The sequence below is a fragment of the Thermobia domestica genome, chromosome 5 (assembly GCF_964235325.1).
Source record: "Thermobia domestica chromosome 5, izTheDome1.hap1.1, whole genome shotgun sequence".
In the NCBI taxonomy this organism is placed as follows: Eukaryota; Metazoa; Arthropoda; class Insecta; order Zygentoma; family Lepismatidae; genus Thermobia; species Thermobia domestica.
In genome coordinates, this window is record NC_137458.1 from 129,124,843 (window position 1) to 129,148,216 (window position 23,374).

Sequence of the window (23,374 nt, forward strand, 5' to 3'; positions counted from 1 at the left end):
GAGTGTTTCTTATATTGGAAGTATATGAATCAAGGGAAAGGTCAGAATATTAATTTTGCAAACCATGGCGATTCCAGTGAGAACGAAAAAAATTAAAAAAAAAAAAAAAAACGTGAGAAGTATTGAACAATATCACGAGATCTGGAAGCTGAATTTGGCTACAAAATAAGAAATTTAATTCCAAACAAATAAAGAAGGATTTAATTAGAAAGGCTTGGACTCGGATACAAAGAGAAGATACCTTTCCATTTGCATGATTTTGTATAGTCGATTGAATTGTAGAGTCGAAGTTCTGCCCTTAGTGATTTTAAGTTTTAATCAAATACATGGAATTATTCGAAATTATTCTTTCTTTGTACAATTTACAGCCTATCGAAGCGTAAAATTACTTACCAATAAATATTAATTCTTTTGGGATTGATTGATTGATTTGCATGTAAGTCGTTTGTAAGCAGCAATGTTATATAGAACGATGCCTAGCCTCAAGTGGAAACTAAATCACTCTAGTGCGTTCGAAGCTTTCCTACAGGAAACCGAACCCAGAATCGAGGTGTCATAAGGTACACGCGTTAGCCATTAAATCAGCGAGGAGTGTTAAATTCTCTCGGAAGTTTCTTCCTGTGAACATTGAAATATTGATTTTAGTATTACATACTTGAGACTTTTTTCCGTCAATTGTTTATTATAATTTGGCAGTGAATACCTGGGGAAAATGTACAGAAGTATTGTTTGGACGTTTAACTTTATTTTTGTATAACTGTTGTTCGAGAACTCCTCAGTAGACTAATTGGCTAGCGTGCGCTCTGTGTACAAAACTTGGTGGAGACGTAGACTTTTAAGTAATAATCTACTACTGTCAGACAATTGGAGACCTTTTTGAATACGAAGTAGCAAGCTTCTGTCTAGAAAACAGAAGAAGGCTGAAGACACATAAGTCAAATAAATGCCATGTAGCTCCTGGGTATAGTTCTTCACGGGTTGCAGGACATATTCAAATTGGCCTTTAGATTGTCGATATCATCTGGCATTTCATATACTTACTTTATATTAAAAAAGAGAAAAACAAAACTTTTCCATTTAAATACGTACCGGTGGCACTTTCGGCTTCTCATCGCCATACCCTTCTGGTTGGAACGCATCCTCCAATGGATTCCAAGGCTGTTGTTCTTCTGGAGGAGGTTCAGCCCATGGTTGCAGTTCTCCAGATGCAAATACACCATAGAAAGCTACGCCTATGAAGTGAATGATGGCTGCCATGATAAATACGGTTTTCCAGCTTTCTCTTGTCTGGAAGACAGAAAAGAAATACACTTTATAAAACAATTTTATTATGAAAAATCATAACACGTTTAATAAGAAACAACATTTGTGTTCTAACGTATCAGTTGAGATGTATTATTTCCATGTATTATGCTCTTTTTTTTTTTTTTTTTAAGACTTACTGCATGTTATTTTCTTTGAAATAGTTCCTTTAGTTCTGTGCACCATTTTAGCTGATATTATCCTTTTGGAGAACATATATGGATTTTATTTTCGGAAGAATTTTGAGTTCCTTTATCACATCACATTGGAGAGCAGCGGTATCAGAAAATCTTGGACTTTTCAGGGCAGTGCTTAATTTTGAAAATGACTGGAAATTTGTAGGGTAATTCGGAAAAATAAAGAAATGTTTTATTATTCGAAAATTGGCAATTTGGTTTCTTACGTTGTAATCTTGATTTCTGATTTCTACTCCGAAAATTCAGAAGTAGACAATTATTTGAAACAATAGTCAAATAACAAATCACTATATCAACTTGGAGGTTTATTCAAGCATAAAAAAAGTGACCATGTGGGTGACACTATACTGAAATTTGCGTGCCTTGTAACTTACAAACTTAATCATTAGTTAAGACATCTACCTACATCCAACGCCCACAATTTCTCTTGATATAGTAGTTAACGGTAATTACATTATACTGGACAATCCAAACATTTTTACAAGAACGAATTAAGTTATTTATAATATGAATCTACAGTCTACAATAGAATTAGAACTACGTGAACTTCCACCGAGAATTGAATCCAGGTTTACTGGAGCCAAACACTGAAACACTACTCATTTAGCGTTTCGAAATATAACGAAAATTTAATCTCGTAGTGTTATTCCAATGGTTCCACTCTTGTTGTAGGAGTACTCTCATATGAGGTACATGTGGTTCAGAATACGAGATAATTTTGAGAATTATATAACATTGGAAGATATTAGAATTTCGTAAGTAATGCAGATTGTCGAGAGAAACATAAATAAGAAAATGTTGGAAAAATGAACTTTTTCTTTACTATATTCCACAGTCCTGTAGAATTTGCTTACTAATAAATGGTCGAATTGGAAATAAATTTCTACGGGCAGGGCCGTATTTGATATTCTTGCTGCCCATTGGCCCTAGAAAAGTTTGCGCCCCCTCATACTTGTTCGTATTCAGTTATGTGTGAACAAAAACAACACAAAGAGCTGACAAAAGCCAAATTCAATGCGTATTAGTGATGCCAGTCAATGAGGATTAGCCTCAGGTTCTTCTAGCGCCAGTAATCTCGAAACAATAAAAAATGGTTAATTGTTTTTGGTATAGATCTCAGTTTAACTTCTTTCTCGTTGACAGCCTCTTTTTATGCGCATCCCATACTTCAATGTCGATTTTTTCAATATACCGTTCCTTAAAATTTGCCGCCTTGGGCCTAGTCCCTATAGTTCGTGTGTAAATATCGGCATGACTACTGGTATGCTTGTACGCATACTACATTGACATTCTTCCATATACATAGTACAGGTTATTTATACATTTTTACAACTGACATGATTTCTGACATTTTAATTTACTGCCGGTATACCATAGAATCCAATGCCGTCAATTTTAAGTTCACAAATTTCATTGACGCAAGTCGCTGTGTAATTTTATACTTAAAAAAAAAAAACGACTTTTTTGAGTTTTAGAGCTTATGTCAATTTGAAGTACAGTAGTATTACTGTATCGAGAGTTGTATGAGTATACATATTCGGGCCTAAGGAAACCAAACCAAAGAAAAATATTTGAAGGGTTATAATAAGATATAACAATACAATCTATAATACAAATACAATTCCATCTATGCACAGGTAGGCGTAGACATTCATGGGCATACTCAGCTGAATGAAGCATGCAACTGGGCACGGAAACAAAGAAAATAGAATAGGAAACAGAGCTCCCTGTACACCGATTTTTTCGTATCTCTAATTAGCCAAATATATGAAATAAGATGTCATATCGAAAATCGCATCAACGTAACGATGTCATATACAGAAACTTAACATATGAAATGCGTGATATATAAAATATGTTGATGGAGGGACGAAAGTAGATAGTGGCAATATTCGAGTGGTCTCGGACGTTCGACTTCGGATTGCTAGGCGCAGTCTATCATGGGTTCGTGTCCTACTGAATTGCATATACGTTTTTTAACTGACTTTGATGTTTCTGTGTTCATGTCCTGTCATAGTGTATTAACGAGAATATTAAATATGATAAATTAGAAGACCATCTGGATATGTGTTCCGGTTGGAAAAAAAATTAAAAAATGAAGAGCTCACCTTCGAGGCGAGGGATTCCTGCTTCAATCCCAAGCCAAGCGAGTTCGCGATGGATAACATCGTGTCTGTAGATATTCTAGCAATTTTCGCTTTTCCTCCCATATTCTAATTCCACCATTCATTCACTTTTATGATTTCTTTAACCTAAAGAACACTACAATCGGACCTTAATTTAAGGATTTTATCCAGTTTGTTGCATCTAATTTTATTGATACTCTTTAGTGTTCCTCTAACACGTAATCACCACACGCTCTAAGCTGATTATGATATATCGGTTCTCATGAGATCAATGAGATTAAGCAGCACTAGGTCTAGTCGGTGACTTGCATAGGTGACTGTTAAGGAAAACTGAATTGTGTTCGCACTGCAATAATCTTCTGATACGATGAGGTAAATTGGGGAACTAAAGTACGTACTTAAATAAAATAAGTTCCTGTCGGTGTCTGGTTAAGAAATCAGCAACAATGGGACTTGTAATGTGGTGACCAGGCGTGCAGTCAGAAAGTTTTGTAAGAAGGGATCCAGTAGGACAACACATTACGTCTATATAGTATTGAACTATTGTTATCCCATACCCCAAAAAATGATAAGTAATTTTGAACTACTGTTACCTACGTAGTCGAAAAAAATGATATAACTAAATTGTTCTCATAAGAAAAGAAAAAGCGTACAAATGAAGTATAAGATCAAATCTTTAGTCTGCATCAATCATTTCTCTCCTAATGTAAGTATATTTTATTAAGATAATGAACAAACGTATGTTGAGTTACGAAGTTTTTGGGGAGGGGACCCGGTGGACCTCCCTTTGGGAGTACCCTTTGTGATAACTACATATTCTTCAACCTAAAGGTCGGTATATTTCCTTCAAAGCTTCATACCGAGGGGTTTTGATTTTAGTTTAGACATAATTGTGATTAACAATCTGTTGTGTCTTGCAATAAGTAAATAAATCAATTGAATAGGTTAAAAAAAACTAAATATTAATTCCTTGTATCATCTGTCTCTGTCTTTCTCTCTAATATTCCTCTTCCTCAATTACCTTATTCTTCGTTTCTAAAACAGGAAAGAATAAAGGACCGAATATCTTCTTGAATTCTCAGAACAAAAAAGCGTCCCACGGTTTCCATAACAACCGTGATTTCAAGTACATTTTCCCGGCTCTTCTCTCTATGCTCGCGGATCTGAAAGTGACATCAGAGTGCATTGTTAATTTCTTCCGAGAAACTCTTTTATCAACAATTGTTATGTTCATCATTGGAATGATGCCGTTAGTAATAAGATTCTCCCACAGTATAAGGGAATTCTAGCGTTGATGTTGTTGATAAAATTGGGCTTATACTAGCTCTAATATATACTTGGAACAAAAATATAGCCGTGTCTCAAAAATAGAACATTTTTCTAAAGGTAGACTATAGTTATAGTCAGTGGCGTATTTAGGAGGTTATCGGACTCAAGCCCCTCCCGAAATAAATTTGTTAGTTTTTTCAACTTGTCTCAATATTTTCTTTCAGGTAAAAACGTACACAGATAAAACTGAGTATTTCCATTTTTTTCTAAAATGAAATCAGTTAAGTTGAAATGAGATTTAAAATATTCAACGTTTGTTTGCAGAAGTGTCATTTCAGATTTCCCTGGGGGGGGGGGGGAGAAGCGTAAGATCCTCCACCGACATACGAGTTTCATGTTTTCTCCCTAGCATATTAGTAGACAATCTATTAAAATATATTTAATTCTCAAATTCTCAAACTCAATTCCCCGCAGTATTGTGCATAGCCCCCTGAAACAAAATTGTAAATATGCCACTGGTTATGGTGTTCTGACTTAAAACTTGGCCTTGAAAACTTACTTCATCAACCAATAGAACACGAAAATTTGTCTATAGGATATCAACTCCAAGCCAAAGCTTTTTCCGCAGTTCTTGTATTGCTAAGAAATCATTTTCTGATCTATATTGTATCCGATTTCCTCGTGATTTTTACGTTATAGTTGTTACTCTGTCGCTTTTACTATTGCTGGTGTATGTTATAGGCAATATGCACTTCACGCGTGTTTCGAACTCCCTCGTGGCAATATGGTTTGCGCGGGAGACCCAGATTTGATTTCTGGTAGGGGTACATTAGATCCCACGTTAATCTGTGTATCCACGTTTCATTTAGCCTCGGTGCTGAACAAGACACTAAACTACAAATCAACCAACTCACGCGTCTTTCAAATATTAATTGCTAATGCTGTGAAACGTAAGACCAAAAGCTTTTGCCAATTAATATTTGAAAGACGCATGAAATTCACGAATGATAATTGACTTTCATACCGTATTTTGGAAGCGACAGAAGGGAAGAGAGGAAAAGTTAGATTGCATTGTTGTGAGGGAAGAATATGAATACGGAATACGAGAAGGAGAAGAAAGGAGAGAAAGGAGAAGAAAGGGGGAATTCCACACGAGCACACATCTACTACAACACAGAAGATGATATTGCACTCTGAGTGAGCTGTCATCTTTTCCCTCTGACGAGCATTACTCAAACTACATTGCTGTGGAGGTTATATACGAGAGAAACGTTAGTCACGGTCCATAAAAGGCGAAGAGAGAAATCGAGACGGGAGTATTCTGGCAGCTTCCAACTACTACGATGCGAGGGAGGGAGCGGTGTCCACTGGTCCGTAAACAGATGATGTATTCTGGAAATGAACAAAAGAGACGGCCCCGAAAAATGGCAGAAAAGGAAATGAATCTTGTTTTGAAAGTTTCGAAGGAGAGCAGAAAGAGAGTGTTATATTTTGTATCACTCATTTTTTTTAAACTCAATAGTAAAAAACTTTTCCCCCTTCTTTGTTATCAATCACGGTTGTATAAGCAATGTATTTCAAACTTAATTCTTTCAAATTAGTTAGTCGCATGAATCGATAAAAATAGTTTTAAGGAATGAAAATAACTCCACGTGACTAAGTACAGGGTGTTATAAAAATATATCACAATATTTTGGAACAGATTCATTACATAAAAAAAAAATAATAATATGGATCTGTGCTAAAAAGTAGATAGTTTCGAAGTTATAGGGTGCCGAAAACGTCAAACAAGTGAACTTTAAACGTTCATAGCTCGACGACTATGGGACCTATTGTAGTCAGGTCAAGACATCACGGAGGAACCGATATATGAACTATCCAAATATCCATGTTTAAGAATGCTTCAGTACTTGCACACCAATTATTAGAGAGGTAGGTGAGGATGATCAAGTACTCTCAGACAGGCTCTCTAAAAATAATTGTGTAAGCACCGGAAATTTTGAAAGATTGATATTTGGATAGTTTACAAACTAGTTCCTCGGTGATGTCTAGACCCGACTACGATCGGTTCTTCAGTAGTGAAACTATGGATCTTTAAAGTTCATTTTTTTAAAGTTTTCGGCACCCTGTTATTACGACACTATGCACTTCCGACCACAGGTTCATACAGGGGCGGATCCGGGACCGAGTTCTGGGGAGGGCGGTGGGTTGTCATACTGCTACTTTTAAGGGCTCCAAACTTTGGGATGGGTTTTATTTATATATATAAAATAAGAAAGTTTCCTTTTCTGGGGGGGGGGGGCGATCGCCCCAATCGCCCCCTGGATCCGCCCCTGGGTTCATATAAACTATTTTCTTATTTTGATGTGAGGAATCTATTCTCAATATATTGCGACAAAATTTTCTAACATCCTGTATATTGGTTGCATATGCGTCTTCGGCGATGGAGAGATCGGTTCAATTCCCAGTGTGAGCTCATACAGGGAACGGGACATTAAATACCAAACTAACCAACTGAGCAACCAAATAACGAAATTGTTAGACTGAAACCGTTCATTTCATTTGATAATATAATAATAATAATAAACACCATCATAATTTTGGAAAACAGGCCGTATCAATACTTGTAACCAAAATACATTCTTTTCAAGTGAAGTACTAGTAATTTACAACTCTCTGAGTGGAACAGTTCCCTTCGGAAATACAACTTCACTGTTACATGTACAGCGAACTCTCTTTAACAGTACTGTTTTCAGTTTGAAGTATAAGGGGAAATAATAATATCGAATTATTCAAACTTCAAAATTTCAAAAATATCTATCTATCTATTAAAATGCCACAATAGCAACAAAGGCGCTTGAGCTCCAACTTATAACCTTGAATTTCAAACCTTTGATTTACTGTTATTTGTGATTTCACGTTTAACAAAGACAAATATTTTAAAGCATGTGTGTTTTTAAAAAATATATTTAAATAGACCTTTGTCATAAAGTTTGTTTGTTTAACATATTGTTCAAAGCCTTTGTATTTTAATAAACCTTCTCCAAATTCAATGCAAATGAATTGTCCTGCCATCTTTGGAGTTCTTTTAAACTTTACGTTTGTGGGCGTTTATTTGTTTGTAGCCAATCCTTTTGACAATGAGATCTCGGAAACTACAGGCTCTAGAAAGATGACGTTTTCACTGATCGATTGCAAATTTTATGTAGATTGTCCAGTTCTAATTGAATATTAAAAAAAAAAAAAAAAAAACATGGCCGTTATTTCTATACTACATTTTCTTGGGGTATACTGGAAATGTTGAAATGTTGAAAGTAAAGCATCATATCCTACGAGTTACACATTCCAACACCACACATTTGTATACAGAGGTTGTATATCTCTCAGGTGTTTGTTTCATAGCCAAATGATATTGAAAAACAAAGGATAACCATTTCTTCAGTCTAAGATGATTCTTTATTGTTTGCAATGTTTTACTCAATGCATGATAATTAATTTTATGTATAATGTATTTGCTTACTACATACTGTATTCAAAAAGAAAGAAAACACTGATCATACATGAATTAGAAACTCCAACCGGAAGTAGGCTCAAACGGTGCGAGATATTGAAAAAATAATTGAAAAAAGCTCTCCTTTATGGTACCCCTTGCCGATATCTATCAAGACGTCTTTCACTTGTGTCTGTAAAGGGATATGTACAGATATTGTGAGGACTGACAAGGAGATTCATGCTCATATGTGAATGATGCCCTGTGTAGAAAGCACAGGTTCAGATAGTGTATTTTTAAATACTCAAAATCAATCGAAAAAAACCTAATGTATACAACAATTATCATACAGTATACTATACTTTTAAGGTAACATATTTGTATGATACAATAGCGCAAACCAAACAATATTAACTCGCATCATACAATTTCAAACACATTTAAGTACAGTATCACAGAAATTAACACAGAAAACTGCATACATGAATAACAACCTTGATTTTATATTATTACTTAAAGAAGCTCATGATTTTTGTTTCATTTTTACACTTCAATGAAGCCTTCTATTTCATTAATGGTGAAATAGTCCTTATTAATATTTGGTTTATATTCAATAATAAGTTTTCAACCATTTCAGAAGCTTCAGATGAGTCTGGCACACACTCTCTTTCTTTATTATCTATCTCGTTTTCATCTTCTTTATCATCATTCGATGAATTGTGATTTTGTGTCACTCATCCCTACAGCTGTCTCTGAATAACTGTGAACCAGTCGAACTGTATTCTGTTTGCAATCACTGAAAGTACTAGTACTGTAATTACTTTGAATTATCTAGCAGAATGAACTTTGGTTAGAATTATCCAATATTTCAAATTGTCCACGTTTTAATTAAACAAAATCCGCTGCATGAGCAGAGAGATGGAGAGCAGCTGATTGTAGTGACTACAAAGGACACGATACTAGTAAACTGAAGTTCTTCAGACAAAGTTATGAGTGTCTAGTTATGAGTGTTGTACGGTGTTTTTGTCTGCAATAACAGGACGACGACAGTGTCGTCACTTGTTCAATTACGTAGCTTTCCAGAGTGATCGTAGAGAAGCGCTACGTGAGACCGGGTAGACGTAGACGTTCCGCAAAATTACTACTCGAGTGGATCGTGAAGTGTCAGCGGTCTATGGGAAGGTACACTACGGAAGGCAGAGAGTTTCCACAGGAGATGTGCCACCACGGCATTGTACAAAGGATTGTTTGGGCAGCCCTAATTTGTGGTGCGGTGAGAACCAGTGAGGTTAGAATCACTGTGGCCACCACTTGAGTCCATGAATCCTAGATAATTGATTGCTGGAAGGAGGTCTACGTTCTCCATTCTTTACTCATGATTAGCCTACACCTGCTGAGTGCCGAGAACGTGTGAAAGAGACGGCAGTAGAGAGCCAAATGTAGGTTGGTAATATACAAGAACTAGCACATACTACAATTTCCTTCCCTTAGTTTGAAGCGACAAAAGTTTAATTTTTACTGATGTGAATTCCTTTACGAGCCGCCACTGATCATTATTGCTTTAGAATACAGAACAATACATCCTGCGAGTGGCTTTCCATAGAAATTTTGAGAAAATATTACGTAGGAGGTTATAAATTTTTGCTGATGACTGTGCAATGTTTGAATGACAAAACCTTTGATTTTTATTCATGTTTGAATACCCTACGAAAAGCAGAAAGCGTATGAGTAGTGTATTTCCTTTTAGAAGAAAAAAAATTCTCTGAAATTCTATATTCACATTTGTTAGTCAAGAGTACACAGATAGCTTTTGATAGACATCACCCCACATCAGTGGCGGATTTAGGCACCTTGCAGCCCTAAGTAATTTATAGCTAGATGCCCTTGACTTGCCACCCCGTGATAAGCTGTCCAGTAATAAAAATGTCCCAGCGAATCTTTGACAGTTTTGTTTTAGCCATAGACTGTGTGACACTTGCTGTTTAGTGTATCTTTGCGGTCAGCATTTTAGCAGATAACGTCACGAAACGCTTTCTGAACAGCATTGAATGTCAATCATGAAATCGTCTCGACATAATTGTTACTATTTAGATTTGCTATTTACTCGTAAGAGTAATAATGAAATGTACCAAACCAAAGAGAACGTAAAACGTTACAACAATAATTTAGGAAAAAGGAGTTGTTCCATTTTTGGCTATAGATACACAGAGCGGTGTCTGTGAACAAAAAACTTCAGATCCAAATTGAAAGTGACTATGTTTGAGACTCTTAATCTCTTGAACCACTCGACCGATCTCGATCAAACTTTTGAGGTAGATGCAGTTCTGGCCTGGGAGTGTTTTTAACTATTCACTTTTGCAGTAGAACTTAAGGAAGGGGTAGGAGGGGAATTATAAAAAAAATAAAACTTAATAACTCTTAAATCAAACGACCAATCTCGATCAAATTTTCAAGATAGATGACATTTGTGCCTGGGATGGATTTTACTATTTCACTTTGAAAGAATAACGTAGGGGATGGGGAGGAGGGGAAAATATACAAAAATCAATAAGTATAATAATAAAAGTAACCATGTTCGTGAGTTAATAACTCTTGAACCACCCGATCGATCTCAATCAAAGATTCAACATAGATAATGTTCGGACCTGGGATGTTTTCATCATTTTACTTTTACGGTGCAACGTAGGGGAGGAGAAGGGGGGGATATATGTGAAAAATAAAAATGAAAGTGATTGTCTATGTGACTTCATCAGGCTTAAACCACCGAACCGATCTTAATCAAATTATCAACATAGATGAGGTTCGGACCTGGGATGGTTTTTATCATATCCCTTTGATGGAAGAACTTAGGCTAGGAGAAGGGAAGGGGAGAGATATATAAAAATAAAGAAAACTTAATAACTCTTGAACCACCTGATCGATCTCGATCAAATTTTCAGCATAGATGACGTATCCTGCGCTTGCGCAGGACGTATGGGTTTGCTAGTAAAATTTATTACTCTAACTATTACATTCAAATTACAATACGTACTAGCAGAAATTATGACTGAGACAGTATTATTCTTTATTGTATCTATATAAAGTAGAAGTAGACTTACCTTATCTTTCGTGATGTTATCAATTGCAATGGGGCAAATCATCCCAGCTATAGTTCCAACGCCATTGGACATCCCCATAAGAATACTCGCGTATCTTGGTGCAATGTCTAGATGGTTGACATTAAAACCTGAAAAAGAAGAAAGAAGAATTAGTTATCACTAGCAGAAATATTTTTTTAAAAAATCAGTAGTAATCAAGCAATTAAATCTAGCCTTCTCTTTAAAAAGCTAAAATTCCATATATTCAAATTGTGTAGAAGAACTTATCAAGTTATTTATGAGATGATACAAAGTAGTTCTTGACATGAAATTCATCATAACAACGTGATCTATCTAGAAACGTAGGAAGGAATTGTCGAGCCAGATGGCCAGTAGAAGCAGTAGTGGCGGATCCAGGGGGGATCATCCTTCCCAGAAGAGGAAACTTACTTATTTTATATATATAAATGAAACGCTCCCAGAGTTCGAAACTGTTAAAAGTAGCTCTAAGTAGCAGTATGACAACCCACCGCCCCCTCCCAGAAGTCGGTCCTGGATCCGTCCCTGGATTTAAGACGTGGAAAATGGCTGGCTGGTGCAATAAAGCATCTATGGAGTAACGCCACAGAATCTTTACTAATGTATTTTATAGTGCACATGATGAATATACTCTATTTATTGTGTTATTGGCAAATGGTCCCATGTGTTTCTGTGTGCAACATTTTACGTTCTTCCTTTTGCATCTTTCATATAAAATTCATCTGAACTCGAAGTCTCGCACAAAATTCGATGCGACAAAAGTCTCGTATAGGCATCTTAGGGAAGCACCATCACCCATTTTTCTTCCATTTTAGGTCAAACATTTAAAAAGGCTGAAACACAATTTTAATTATTTTAGATCAAAAATTAAAGCACCAAATTAATTGTCTCTAAACTTAAGGGATTACAAGATATGGACATCTTATTATAATAATTGCAAACCCCACCTCTTTTGCTTACCTTCCGGGATAAATATAAAAACAAGATGAAACACGTCTTTAATTATTTTAAATGAAGAGTCCAAACATCAACTTTCATGTTTGTAACCTTATTAGATTACAAGACATGGAAAACGTATTATTATAATTTCAAATCCCATCCCTCTTTCTTCCCTCATCTCGATGAGGAAGACTGAGAAAAGTCATGAATTAAATTGTTGAAAATGATAAGTAAGTACTAGAGAGAAGAAATTATTAGTTTGACAGCGTCACCAATTTACAGCTACGGAGCTGGGTCGAATTCCTATATTTCTAGATTGAAAATAAAAGAATGCTTTATAGAACTTTACAGTATATATATTGTAATATCCTACGTGTGGTTTATATTTGTAAACCTCAACATGTGCTTCTTATTTATAATCAAACAAAATGCTATTTTACTACAATTACTACATAAAACAGACGACAGGAATCTTCGTTCATCTATTCATGTGACATAAAAAAGCGTCAGCACTATCAAAAAAGGTAAAAACTCCATGTAACATCTCTACTAACATCAGTTTCGGCTGGTTTCTGCAGGCCTCTCCTAGCTTGCCTAGAGCTCTGAGGCCTCTTGCCCACCTAGGTTGCCTGGAGCTTTGTAAAAACTTAACCACTCTCTTAGCTTTGAGAAAATCCTAAACCGCAAACACTTAGCTTGCGTGGAGGTCCACGCGTGATTTTTGCGGACTAATTTTATAATATAGTTATTTCCTTACTTCTTGCTGCAATATCAGAATTAATTAAATGATAGGTCAATACTCATCAAAAAGGAGTTACAGAGGGTAGATTGTCCTATCAGATGAGTATCGATGACTAATAAAACGGAATTTTAAAAATATTGCACAAATGATCTCAATATGTTTTGGGAAAACGGGGACATTTGGAGTTTCGGACATGGGCTAAATCAAGATATCTGGGAGCCGTGGTCATGGATCTGCTAGGATGAAGATAATAGGGGTAATTGGGGACAGGTGCGTTTTCTAAAATCTGGTAAAAGTATGAAAACAGTTTCTCCAAATTTGAAGAGTGTGGACATAGTGTCATTCGTCTGATGGAGTGGTTTTAACTAATATAAAGAGTATAAAAGAATACCCCTATGCCAAAAATGGGTCCGTGTTTTAGCATGCGATCAACTTTGTTAGATCTTGAAGCGTTTGGCTATCCTGAGATAATTGTCACAGAAGCACCTGGGAAAAAGATTATATAGTCAAGAAGAGATGATAAGGTACTTATAAAAATTGAATGTATTCTGTTATGTTTGTCAGTATATGTACAATTGAGGTGTCCCCACTTACCCCACATTTTTGTACAGTGAGGTAAGTGGGAACAAAATTTATACGGTAGGGGAAGTGGGGACACGGACACAGTTGCAAGTATTTCCGATAATACATTGAAGATGATGAAGAGAGTGCAATGCCTGGCTTAGGGCAAGTGGAAGAAAATATGTACTTGATACTATGCAGCTGATTACGTGAAATATTGGTATATTGGCAGAATGATAAAGTCAGTTAGCATGAACGAATTGGCATGCAATTTCGTTTTTCACTTCGAGAAGATGTAGATATTGTACAGAAAAAGGCTATTTTCTATGGTCTTGTTAAGTTGGACAGTGTGATGCCTTTCGTAATTGTCTTCTATTGTAGCTAATATTGATAAACACTATCGTTTCTTTAAGGCAAAACTAGACTACAAATCTGGTTCATACAGTCAATGTTTTGTGTAAACCATATTTGTATCGTATAAACTATAAGTAGATTTGTATTAGATGCCTTGGTTTGGGTACAAAACATCGCGGCCAGAACCTCGCGGCCAGAACCTCGCGGCCAGAACCTCGCGGACCAAAACCTCGCCTGGCCCAAACCTCGCCTCCCAAAACCTCGCGGCCCAAAATCTCGCCAGGCCGAAACTTCGCCTGGCCAAAACCTCGCCGCCCAAAACCTCGCGGGACAAAATCTCGCCGGGCCAAAACCCCGCCTGGCCAAAACCTCGCCTCCCAAAACGTCGCGGGCCAAAATCTCGCGGGGCCAAAACCTCGCCTGGCCAAAACCTCGCCACCCAAAACCTCGCGGGCCAAAATCTCGCCGGGCCAAAACCTCGCGCCCCAAAATATCGCCATACCCAAAATCTCGCCTGACCAAAATGTAAATGTTCCAACAGATGATAAGGATGACGGTATAAAAGACGCTGTTTCAGAAGAAGTATCACGGGTATTTGACCAAGTCCCGCGATACCATATGAAAATTCTATTTCTGTATTAGAGGATTTCAATGTGAAGGTAGGGCGACAGGATGTTTTTAAACTGGTTATAGGGAAAGAAAGTCTGCATCCAAAAACTTAAAATTTTAACAAAAATCTAATAATATTTATGAAAATATGAAACAATATATGAGTTTTTACGACGTCCCTTGATTATGTCCTATAGGTTAAAGGAGACGTAGATGACCAGGATGAAGGAAATGATCGAATAAAGAAAGTGGGAGGAAACGGGAATAACCCGAGAAAGCCCACGCACACGATGTTTTGTATATTATTTTTATTATTATTATTATTATTATTATTATTATTATTATTATTATTATTATTATTATTATTTGTAATGTGGAATTGCATATTAGGAAACACATTGGGTAAATTTTAAAGAAAAGTTTCATTCGCGGCGAGGTTTTGGCACGGCGAGATTTTGGGCGGCGAGGTTTTGACCACGCGAGGTTTTGGGCGGCGAGGTTTTGGCCACGCGAGGTTTTGGCCCGGCGAGATTTTGTCCCGCGAGGTTTTGGGCGGCGAGGTTTTGGCCACGCGAGGTTTTGGCCCGGCGAGATTTTGTCCCGCGAGGTTTTGGGCGGCGAGGTTTTGGCCACGCGAGGTTTTGGCCCGGCGAGATTTTGTCCCGCGAGGTTTTGGCCGGCGAGATTTTGGACGGCGATGTTTCGGCCGCGAGATTTTGTCCGTATACCAGATGCCTTACAATGCTCACAAGGGAACCTTCCGAAAATGATAGTTGCAGTGAAAGATGTGACCTATGCCAATTGAAAGAGCTGTAACAGAGATGAGCATTCCCAAAAAATTAACTGCCCATAGCAATAGGTTCAAGAAATATAAGGGGTGGAAGTTCGGGAAACAGCAAGGTTGGACAAGTGGGGAAAAGTGCAAATTTCGCAAAAAAAGGGGGGCACGGCAAAATACAATGCTGACAAGTGATGTATAGAAAGAGACTTGCCACAATAGCGAACAAATGGAGGCCACCAGTGGGGTTAACAATGTTGCCAACTGCAATGAAAAGTACATGTTTTGCAAAGAGCACTATATGAAGTGAGTGGTATATTCAGTGTCAACCTGCCATGTAGAACATAAGATATGACGTGTATAATCAGTGGTACAATCTAACAAAAGAAAATAGAAGAACAGAAGTACGAAAAATACGGAGAAGACGGAGTTGGCCATAATGTGCCACATTTGATAACGATCTGTGCATATTAGAATGAACAAAACAAGAAAGTACTAACTATGCAAGAAACCGACGTACCTAGAGTCGAAAAGAAAGAGTTCCAAAATTGGCAACACTGGCCATGAAAATCCAGACAGTTCTAATATAGTTACGCCACACGCTTCACAAAAAGAAAATTCCGGCAAAAGGCATTAACCTTCGCATAATTTGTACATGCTCGTCAACATTGTACGTGCAATTGTTCGATGAGACAATGGTCCAAACAGAAGATATATTTGCAGTGAGCACAGCGGAATACTGCCAATCCGTCACACATGGTACAATGATCGCCTGTGAATGTGTCGAAACAGTACTCTAGAGGTGTCGGAACCTTTGGTGGTCTTTCTATCACATATCCACACCTGTAGAAAGCAAATATAATCAAAGGCTTGAATAAACATGCCGTAAACTGGTAATGGGTTAAGGCTTGAATTTTCAGAAAATTCTCGCGGGACCAAATGTTAAAGTGAGTATCTGATAACACAAGCTCTGTAACGTAGCGCACAAAGTTCTTGTATGGTCTAAAAACAAACATCAAGAGGTTGTATCAGACCCATACAACCAGGAGGGATCAGCTCAACTTTGAAATTCACTCCGGATGGTACATGGTCGTAGAGCAAGTTGGTGTCTTTGTTCGCTGTCCAAGAATCAACAAGGTGCACATCAGTTAGGTTTCTTTCTGCCAAACTTGGCCAAAACACGTTGACATAACTTTGAAATTCACTCCGGATGGTACATGGTCGTAGAGCAAGTTGGTGTCTTTGTTCGCTGTCCAAGAATCAACAAGGTGCACATCAGTTAGGTTTCTTTCTGCCAAACTTGGCCAAAACACGTTGGCATAAAACACTCTTAAATCACTCTTTCGCATGTTTCCGGTTGTATTAAGGAAGGCCTTAATATTCGGAAGAGTTGACAAAAAGTCTTTGGTCTTTGTCCTTTGGGTGGGGTAATGATCCTTTGCCTTCTGCCACTTACACATACATTGGTGACAAGAGAGTTCCATCAGCAGAGATGACAGGCATTATCATATGCGAATGTGATGAAGACGTGATGACGAAAGAAACCTAACTGATGTTGTGCAACTTGTTGATTCTTGGACAGCGAACAAAGACACCAACTTGCTCTACGACCATGTACCATCCGAAGTTAATTTCAAAGTTGAGCTGATCCCTCCTGGTTGTATGGGTCTGATACAACCTCTTGATGTTTATGTTTCTAGACCATACAAGAACTTTGTGCGCTACGTTACAGAGCTTGTGTTATCAGATACTCACTTTAACATTTGGTCCCGCGAGAATTTTCTGAAAATTCAAGCCTTAACCCATTACCAGTTTACGGCATGTTTATTCAAGCCTTTGATTATGTTTGCTTTCTACAGGTGTGGATATGTGATAGAAAGACCACCAAAGGTTTCGACACCTCTAGAGTACTGTTTCAAGACATTCACAGGCGATCATTGTACCATGTGTGACGGATTGGCAGTATTCCGCTGTGCTCACTGCAAATATATCTTCTGTTTGGACCATTGTCTCATCGAACAATTGCACGTACAGTGTTGACGAGCATGTACAAATTATGCGAAGGCTAATGCCTGTTGCCGGAATTTTCCTTTTGTGAAACGAGTGGCGTAACTATATTAGAACTGTCTGGATTTTCATGGCCAGTGTTGCCAATTTTGGAACTCTTTCTTTTCGACTCTAGGTACGTCGGTTTCTTGCATAGTTAGTACTTTCTTGTTTTGTTCATTCTAATATGCACAAATCGTTATCAAATGTGGCACATTATGGTCAACTCCGTCTTTTCCGTATTTTTCGTACTTCTGTTGTTCTATTTTCTTTTAGTAGATTGTACCACTGATTATACACGTCATATCTTATGTTCTACATGGCAGGTTGACACTGAATATACCACTCACTTCATATAGTGCTCTTTGCAAAACATGTACTTTTCGTTGCAGCTGGCAACATTGTTAACCCCACTAGTGGCCTCCATTTGTTCGCTATTGTGGTAAGTCTCTTTCTATACATCACTTGTCAGCATTGTATTTTGCCGTGCCCCCCTTTTTTGCGGAATTTGCACTTTTCCCCACTTGTCCAACCTTGCTGTTTCCCGAACTTCCACCCCTTATATTTCTTGAACCTATTGCTATGGGCAGCTAATTTTTTGGGAATGCTCATCTCTGTTACAGCTTTTTCAATTGGCATAGGTCACATCTTTCACTGCAACTATCATTTTCGGAAGGTTCCCTTGTCAGTAATAGGTTGCTTGTCAGTAATGTAAGGCAACGACCTATGAATCTACATGGGTTCAGGATGTAGCCTACATTTATTCTTATTTGTCCATTTTTAGAACTGTTAGCTAACAGCAGATTTGTTAGTATTCAATATTTGGTTATCATAGTCCAGAGAGTAAATCATCAGTCGCTCTTTTTTATGTACTAGACTAAAGCTCATTTTGGTTTGTCTCCACTTTCCCTGTACCAAATATCAAGCCTCAGGGCAAATTGTAATAACATACTTTTCATTATTTCAATGTTTTTGAAATAAGTAAATGATGTCCAGCAAATATTTCTAATATCAGAGTTTCATTGAGAAAAATCCGTTCTCCGGACAAGGGTATATTGTACAAATATACAGAATCCTCTTGCTTACTGCAGATATCAGTATTGAGCATACGTTATTCATATGCTACATACGCACTGCCCTTAGATGTTATATTATGCCGTTGTAGGATGTCTGACATCCAAGTTTTCCATATATCACATGCATATACTTATGTTACATTTCTCAGCTATATGTTATACACGTCCATTTGTATGTGAGATCCTGACCGCCCATATTGTTTCATACGGAAAGTACTTATAGATGGGACACTTATACGGAAAGTATTACAAAACATGCGTTTTCAGTTATACGTCTGCTGTACGTTAAGTCCAAAAACTACAGGAATCACACATGTAACCTAACTTTTTAAGTACGCCACCTACAATTTTTTCTCAGTGTTTCTGAACAAAATAAAACATATTTTTGAAATACTGACATTACTTGTTTTTTCTACATTTGCCGCAGTACACTTTCAAAATGTAATATCTCTGGGTAGAACTGCAGCAGAAATATGAATCTTGGACCTATCAGCAGTAGACAACAGTTACTCTGTCACCACTTCCCCTTCTTTATTGTCCATGTTAACGTATGGGAGGGAACAGGGTTGTCCCCACTTACTCCAAAAAGCGAGGTAAGTGGGAACAGTAACTGAGTTTTAATAAACATTTTATTGCGGAACAAGTATTTACATTGCTTCAAAATGGACCCTATGGTTATCAAGTGTAATATGACCATACTTTCAGTTTGATAATTCGAAAACTATTACTGGTACAGTAGTTGAAAGTTGAACGTTGCAAAACTTGCCCCCATTTACCCCAACTACTCCTATATCTCTACTGCTTGTTTCGAATTAGGCACCATTTGAACGGCAAAGTGTTAATTGAAATCAAATTGCAAGACTTATTGGAACTGATCCCCCCTTTTTTTAAATGTCAACCTTACAAATTGTTTCTATTTACCCTGTCTAACGAAATAAGTGAGCTTAGTTTTAAAGAGGAATATGCCAACTGGGCGAGACATAATATATTGATCCTTCTAAGACATAAAATATCAGGACAGCTGAAATTGTCTGTTAATATCGTTGCCTATTATACTGATAACTACCATAGTACCACTTTTTGCTTAAAGAATTATAACTTTTTCAAAGCTAATAAAAGAGCGTGAATTTATTTTTAAAATAATATGTAACATATCATTTGTTAAAAATATAAAAACCTTTCCATAAACGTTTTATGTCGTCTTAATAGTTTATCTAAGAAATTAATTACTTTACCTGATATTGCGAAACCACTGAAGGCCACCCCAAATGTTAATGCTGTAATAGCTGCCGCTGCACTTTGAGCGTAGGCGACCACCAAGAAGAAAACAGCCTCCATTCCGAAACCTCCACAATTGAGAATTTTACGAACGTTTGTTGTAGTTAGCAACCCTGATCTTCGTAGATAATCCGCCAATTGGCCTCCGGTGGGTACAATAACAGTCATTACCAAATGGGGAAGTGCTCCAACAACACCAGACTATATTAAAATATTAAACAATATGAATTATTGCTTGAATTTGTTAAATATAAAAAATACGTACATAATTTCGGAATAAGTTTCTTTTCTCTTAAATCAAAGCTTTTAAAATTTTCTTCTATAGGTCTAAATATAATATGAACGAAAGCAATGTTACCACTATACGAGGGAGTGCTACATCTACGAACGTATAAGTAAATAAAAAATCTAAATTGAAATGCTGTTTTAAGCACCAACTTCTAGAATAAACTTGGCAACGTAAGAGTGTGAAGCCCTATGACTATAACAATTGGATAATAAGCCTCTGTTTTTCCGCCGTATATTTCCTATAAATTTTGATTGGTAGACGATTATTTGTCAAGGTATTATCAAGTTTATGGATGTTAGTTTTGTTTATTGCATTCTACATTGTCTTATTTCCTACAACAAAGTTGCCAATACTATGCATGTGACAGGAACGAAGTTGTAGCCACGAGAATGGGGGTTAGAAATAATAGTTGGAACATTATCAATTTTACCTTCGCAAATGGTATTAATTCCTGGGCCCAACGGGCAAGGGGTTACTGGACCCCTACCAGGCGCCTCCCCAGGTGGCGGATAGGGGAGCGTCTACTAGATATAGTAGGCACCGGAGTCAACCGGGGTGGACCAAAACCAGCACTGCTGCCTTGCAGTTCGTGGAGGGATCCATAAAGGCTAAGGGAAGACAACCCTGACAAACAAATCACCCGGTCCTCCAGGTTGGCGGTTGGGCGTGAGGTTAACAACCTCACACCGAAAAAAAAAACGTTCAGAAACCCGAAAGTGTGCCTCGGAAGGATGGGATAATAGGAAATGGATCGGCGAAACGGAATAAGGACATGATTCTGGTAACCTGGAATGCGAAAAGTATGTTAGGATCAGGCAAGATGCATGAAGTAGCGCAGGAAGTACTGAAGTATGGAATACAAGTGGCGGCCTTACAAGAAATAAGATGGCAAGGCACAGGAAAAATAGAGGATAAAGACTTCACAATGTTTTACTGTGGAACGGAGCAAAGAACTGGCCAATACGGAACAGGATTCATCGTTTCAAAAGAAGTGAGAGGAAGCGTCCTACAATTTAAACCAATCAACGAAAGAATCAACTTACTCAGATTAAAAGGGAAATGGAGAAACATAACTATTTTAACACTCCACGCCTCGATAGAAGAGAAGGAAGACTATGAAAAGGAAAAATTCTACGACAAGTTAGAAGAAGTTCTGGACAGAAGACCGAAATAAGACATTCAGATAATCATGGGAGATTTCAATGCCCAGATAGGTGAGAACGATAGCATAAAAGGAGTAAGTGGAAAACATACAATACACGAAGAAAGTAACAGTAATGGTGATCTGTTATGCCAGCTGGTAATCAGACGGAAATTTATAATGAAAAGTACATGCTTTCCACATAAACGTATACATCTAGGAACCTGGAAGAATCCAAGCGGGAACTCAGTCAGCCAAATTGACCATGCACTGGCCTGTCAAAGGCACGCATCAGCAATAATAGACACCAAAAGCTCCAGAGGACCAAACTGTGATTCCGATCACTTTCTATTGAAAGTAAAGCTACGAGAAAAGATAAGAAGAACACATACGGGAAGATAGACTTGGTAGAACAAAGTGGAACACAAAAGAACTGGAACAAACAGAAAATAGACAACGATATCAAGAAGTATAAAGCAAGAAATAGAAGGATGGACGGAAACGGAAAGAGAAACAATACATACACATTGGGGAAAAATTAAAGATACTCTGAAGAAATCGGCTAAAGAAACAATAGGGAAACAGATACAGACTATAAAGAGAAACAGATGGTTCGAGGAAACGTTGATAATTATAAAGACAAGAGAAGAATAGCCAACAACATGCAGGAAAAAGAAGAAGGAGGTGATTATGGAGCAAATAATGGAGATAAATAATCTGAGCGAACAAAAGAATGAGACAAGTAAGATGTACGCAGCCATCAAAATGATAAATAAAGGCTATCAACCCAAAGAAATTGGCTACAAAGACAAAAATAGAGAAATATTTAGAGATACACACAGCATACTAGAAAAATGGGGTGAATATTACCAGGAATAATTAGGAAAGGAAGAGACGCAAGAGCTGGAACTCACAACCACTGCAAATATAGGGAAGAATACAAGGGACGACACAGAAAAGCAGCCAACATATGAAGAAGTGGAAACAATCTTAAACCAAATGAAGAACAATAAGGCCCCAGACGAAGATGAGATAAGAATAGAATTAATAAAGATGGCAGGTATTACAATGAAGAAAGAAATTCATGAACTCCTTAAGCGCATCTGGGAAGAAGAACGAATGCCTAAGGATTGGCAAGAAGGAATTATTTGCCCAATACACAAGAAAGGAGACCGCACAGAATGCAGCAATTACAGGCCGATAATGTTACTGAGCACGGTGTACAAAATATTAACGAACATTATTAACAAAAGAATGAAAAAGTACACAGAAACAATAATCGGAGAATACCAGTGTGGATTTAGACCTGGAAGAGGCACGACTGATCAGCTATTCGTTATACAGCAAATTATAGAAAAACATTATGAATACGGACTTGACCTTATAATTCTATTTGTTGACTATCGCAGAGCCTTTGACAGTGTAAATAGAAACCAAATCATTAAGTTGATGCAGCAAATGGACATTCCCAATAAGCTGATTAATTTAACACAAATGATAATGCGCCAAACAAGAGCTAAAGTAAGAATAGGAAATGCTGTAAATCGAGAATCTCAGTATTACAAAGGAGTCAAGCAAGGAGACGGGCTATCCACCACGCTCTTTATTATAGCACTGCACTCAGCTGTACAGGAAGTAGACAAAAGAGGCTCAATTTTCACCAAAAACACCCAGATATGCGCATACGCAGATGATATTGCAATAGTGGCTAAAACAAAAAAAAAAAAAAAAAAAAAAGATCTGACAGAAACAGATCAAAGATTAGAAGAAGAAGCAAATAACTTAGATTAGAAACAAACGTCAACAAAACAAAATACATGGTTGTCACTAGGAAAACAGAGAAATTTAAGAAGAAAAGCATAGTTATACATGAGAAAGAATTCGGAAGAGTTAGTTCGTTTAAATATTTAGGTACTTCAATCAACGAACAAAACAAAAAGAAAGGAACGATAAGAGAAAGGATACACATGAGAAACAAGGCTTACAGTACTACGCAAATATGCAACTAATCAGAAGCAACTCATAAACAGGAAAACCAAGCTTACCATCTACAAAATATTA

At 37.2% G+C, this 23,374-nt stretch overlaps 1 protein-coding gene across 1 annotated transcript in view; it reads right to left on the reverse strand.

The window, feature by feature from the left end:
- The window catches only part of VGlut (Vesicular glutamate transporter), a 436,140-nt gene that overhangs the window by 29,187 nt on the left and 383,579 nt on the right, over positions 1–23,374 (reverse strand). The window contains exons 10-12 of the mRNA XM_081759097.1: positions 19,841–20,084; positions 11,483–11,610; positions 1,090–1,287 (exon numbers count right to left, since the gene is read on the reverse strand). Coding sequence (XP_081615223.1) covers positions 1,090–1,287; positions 11,483–11,610; positions 19,841–20,084 — 570 coding nt within the window. The remainder of the gene's footprint in view (positions 1–1,089; positions 1,288–11,482; positions 11,611–19,840; positions 20,085–23,374) is intronic.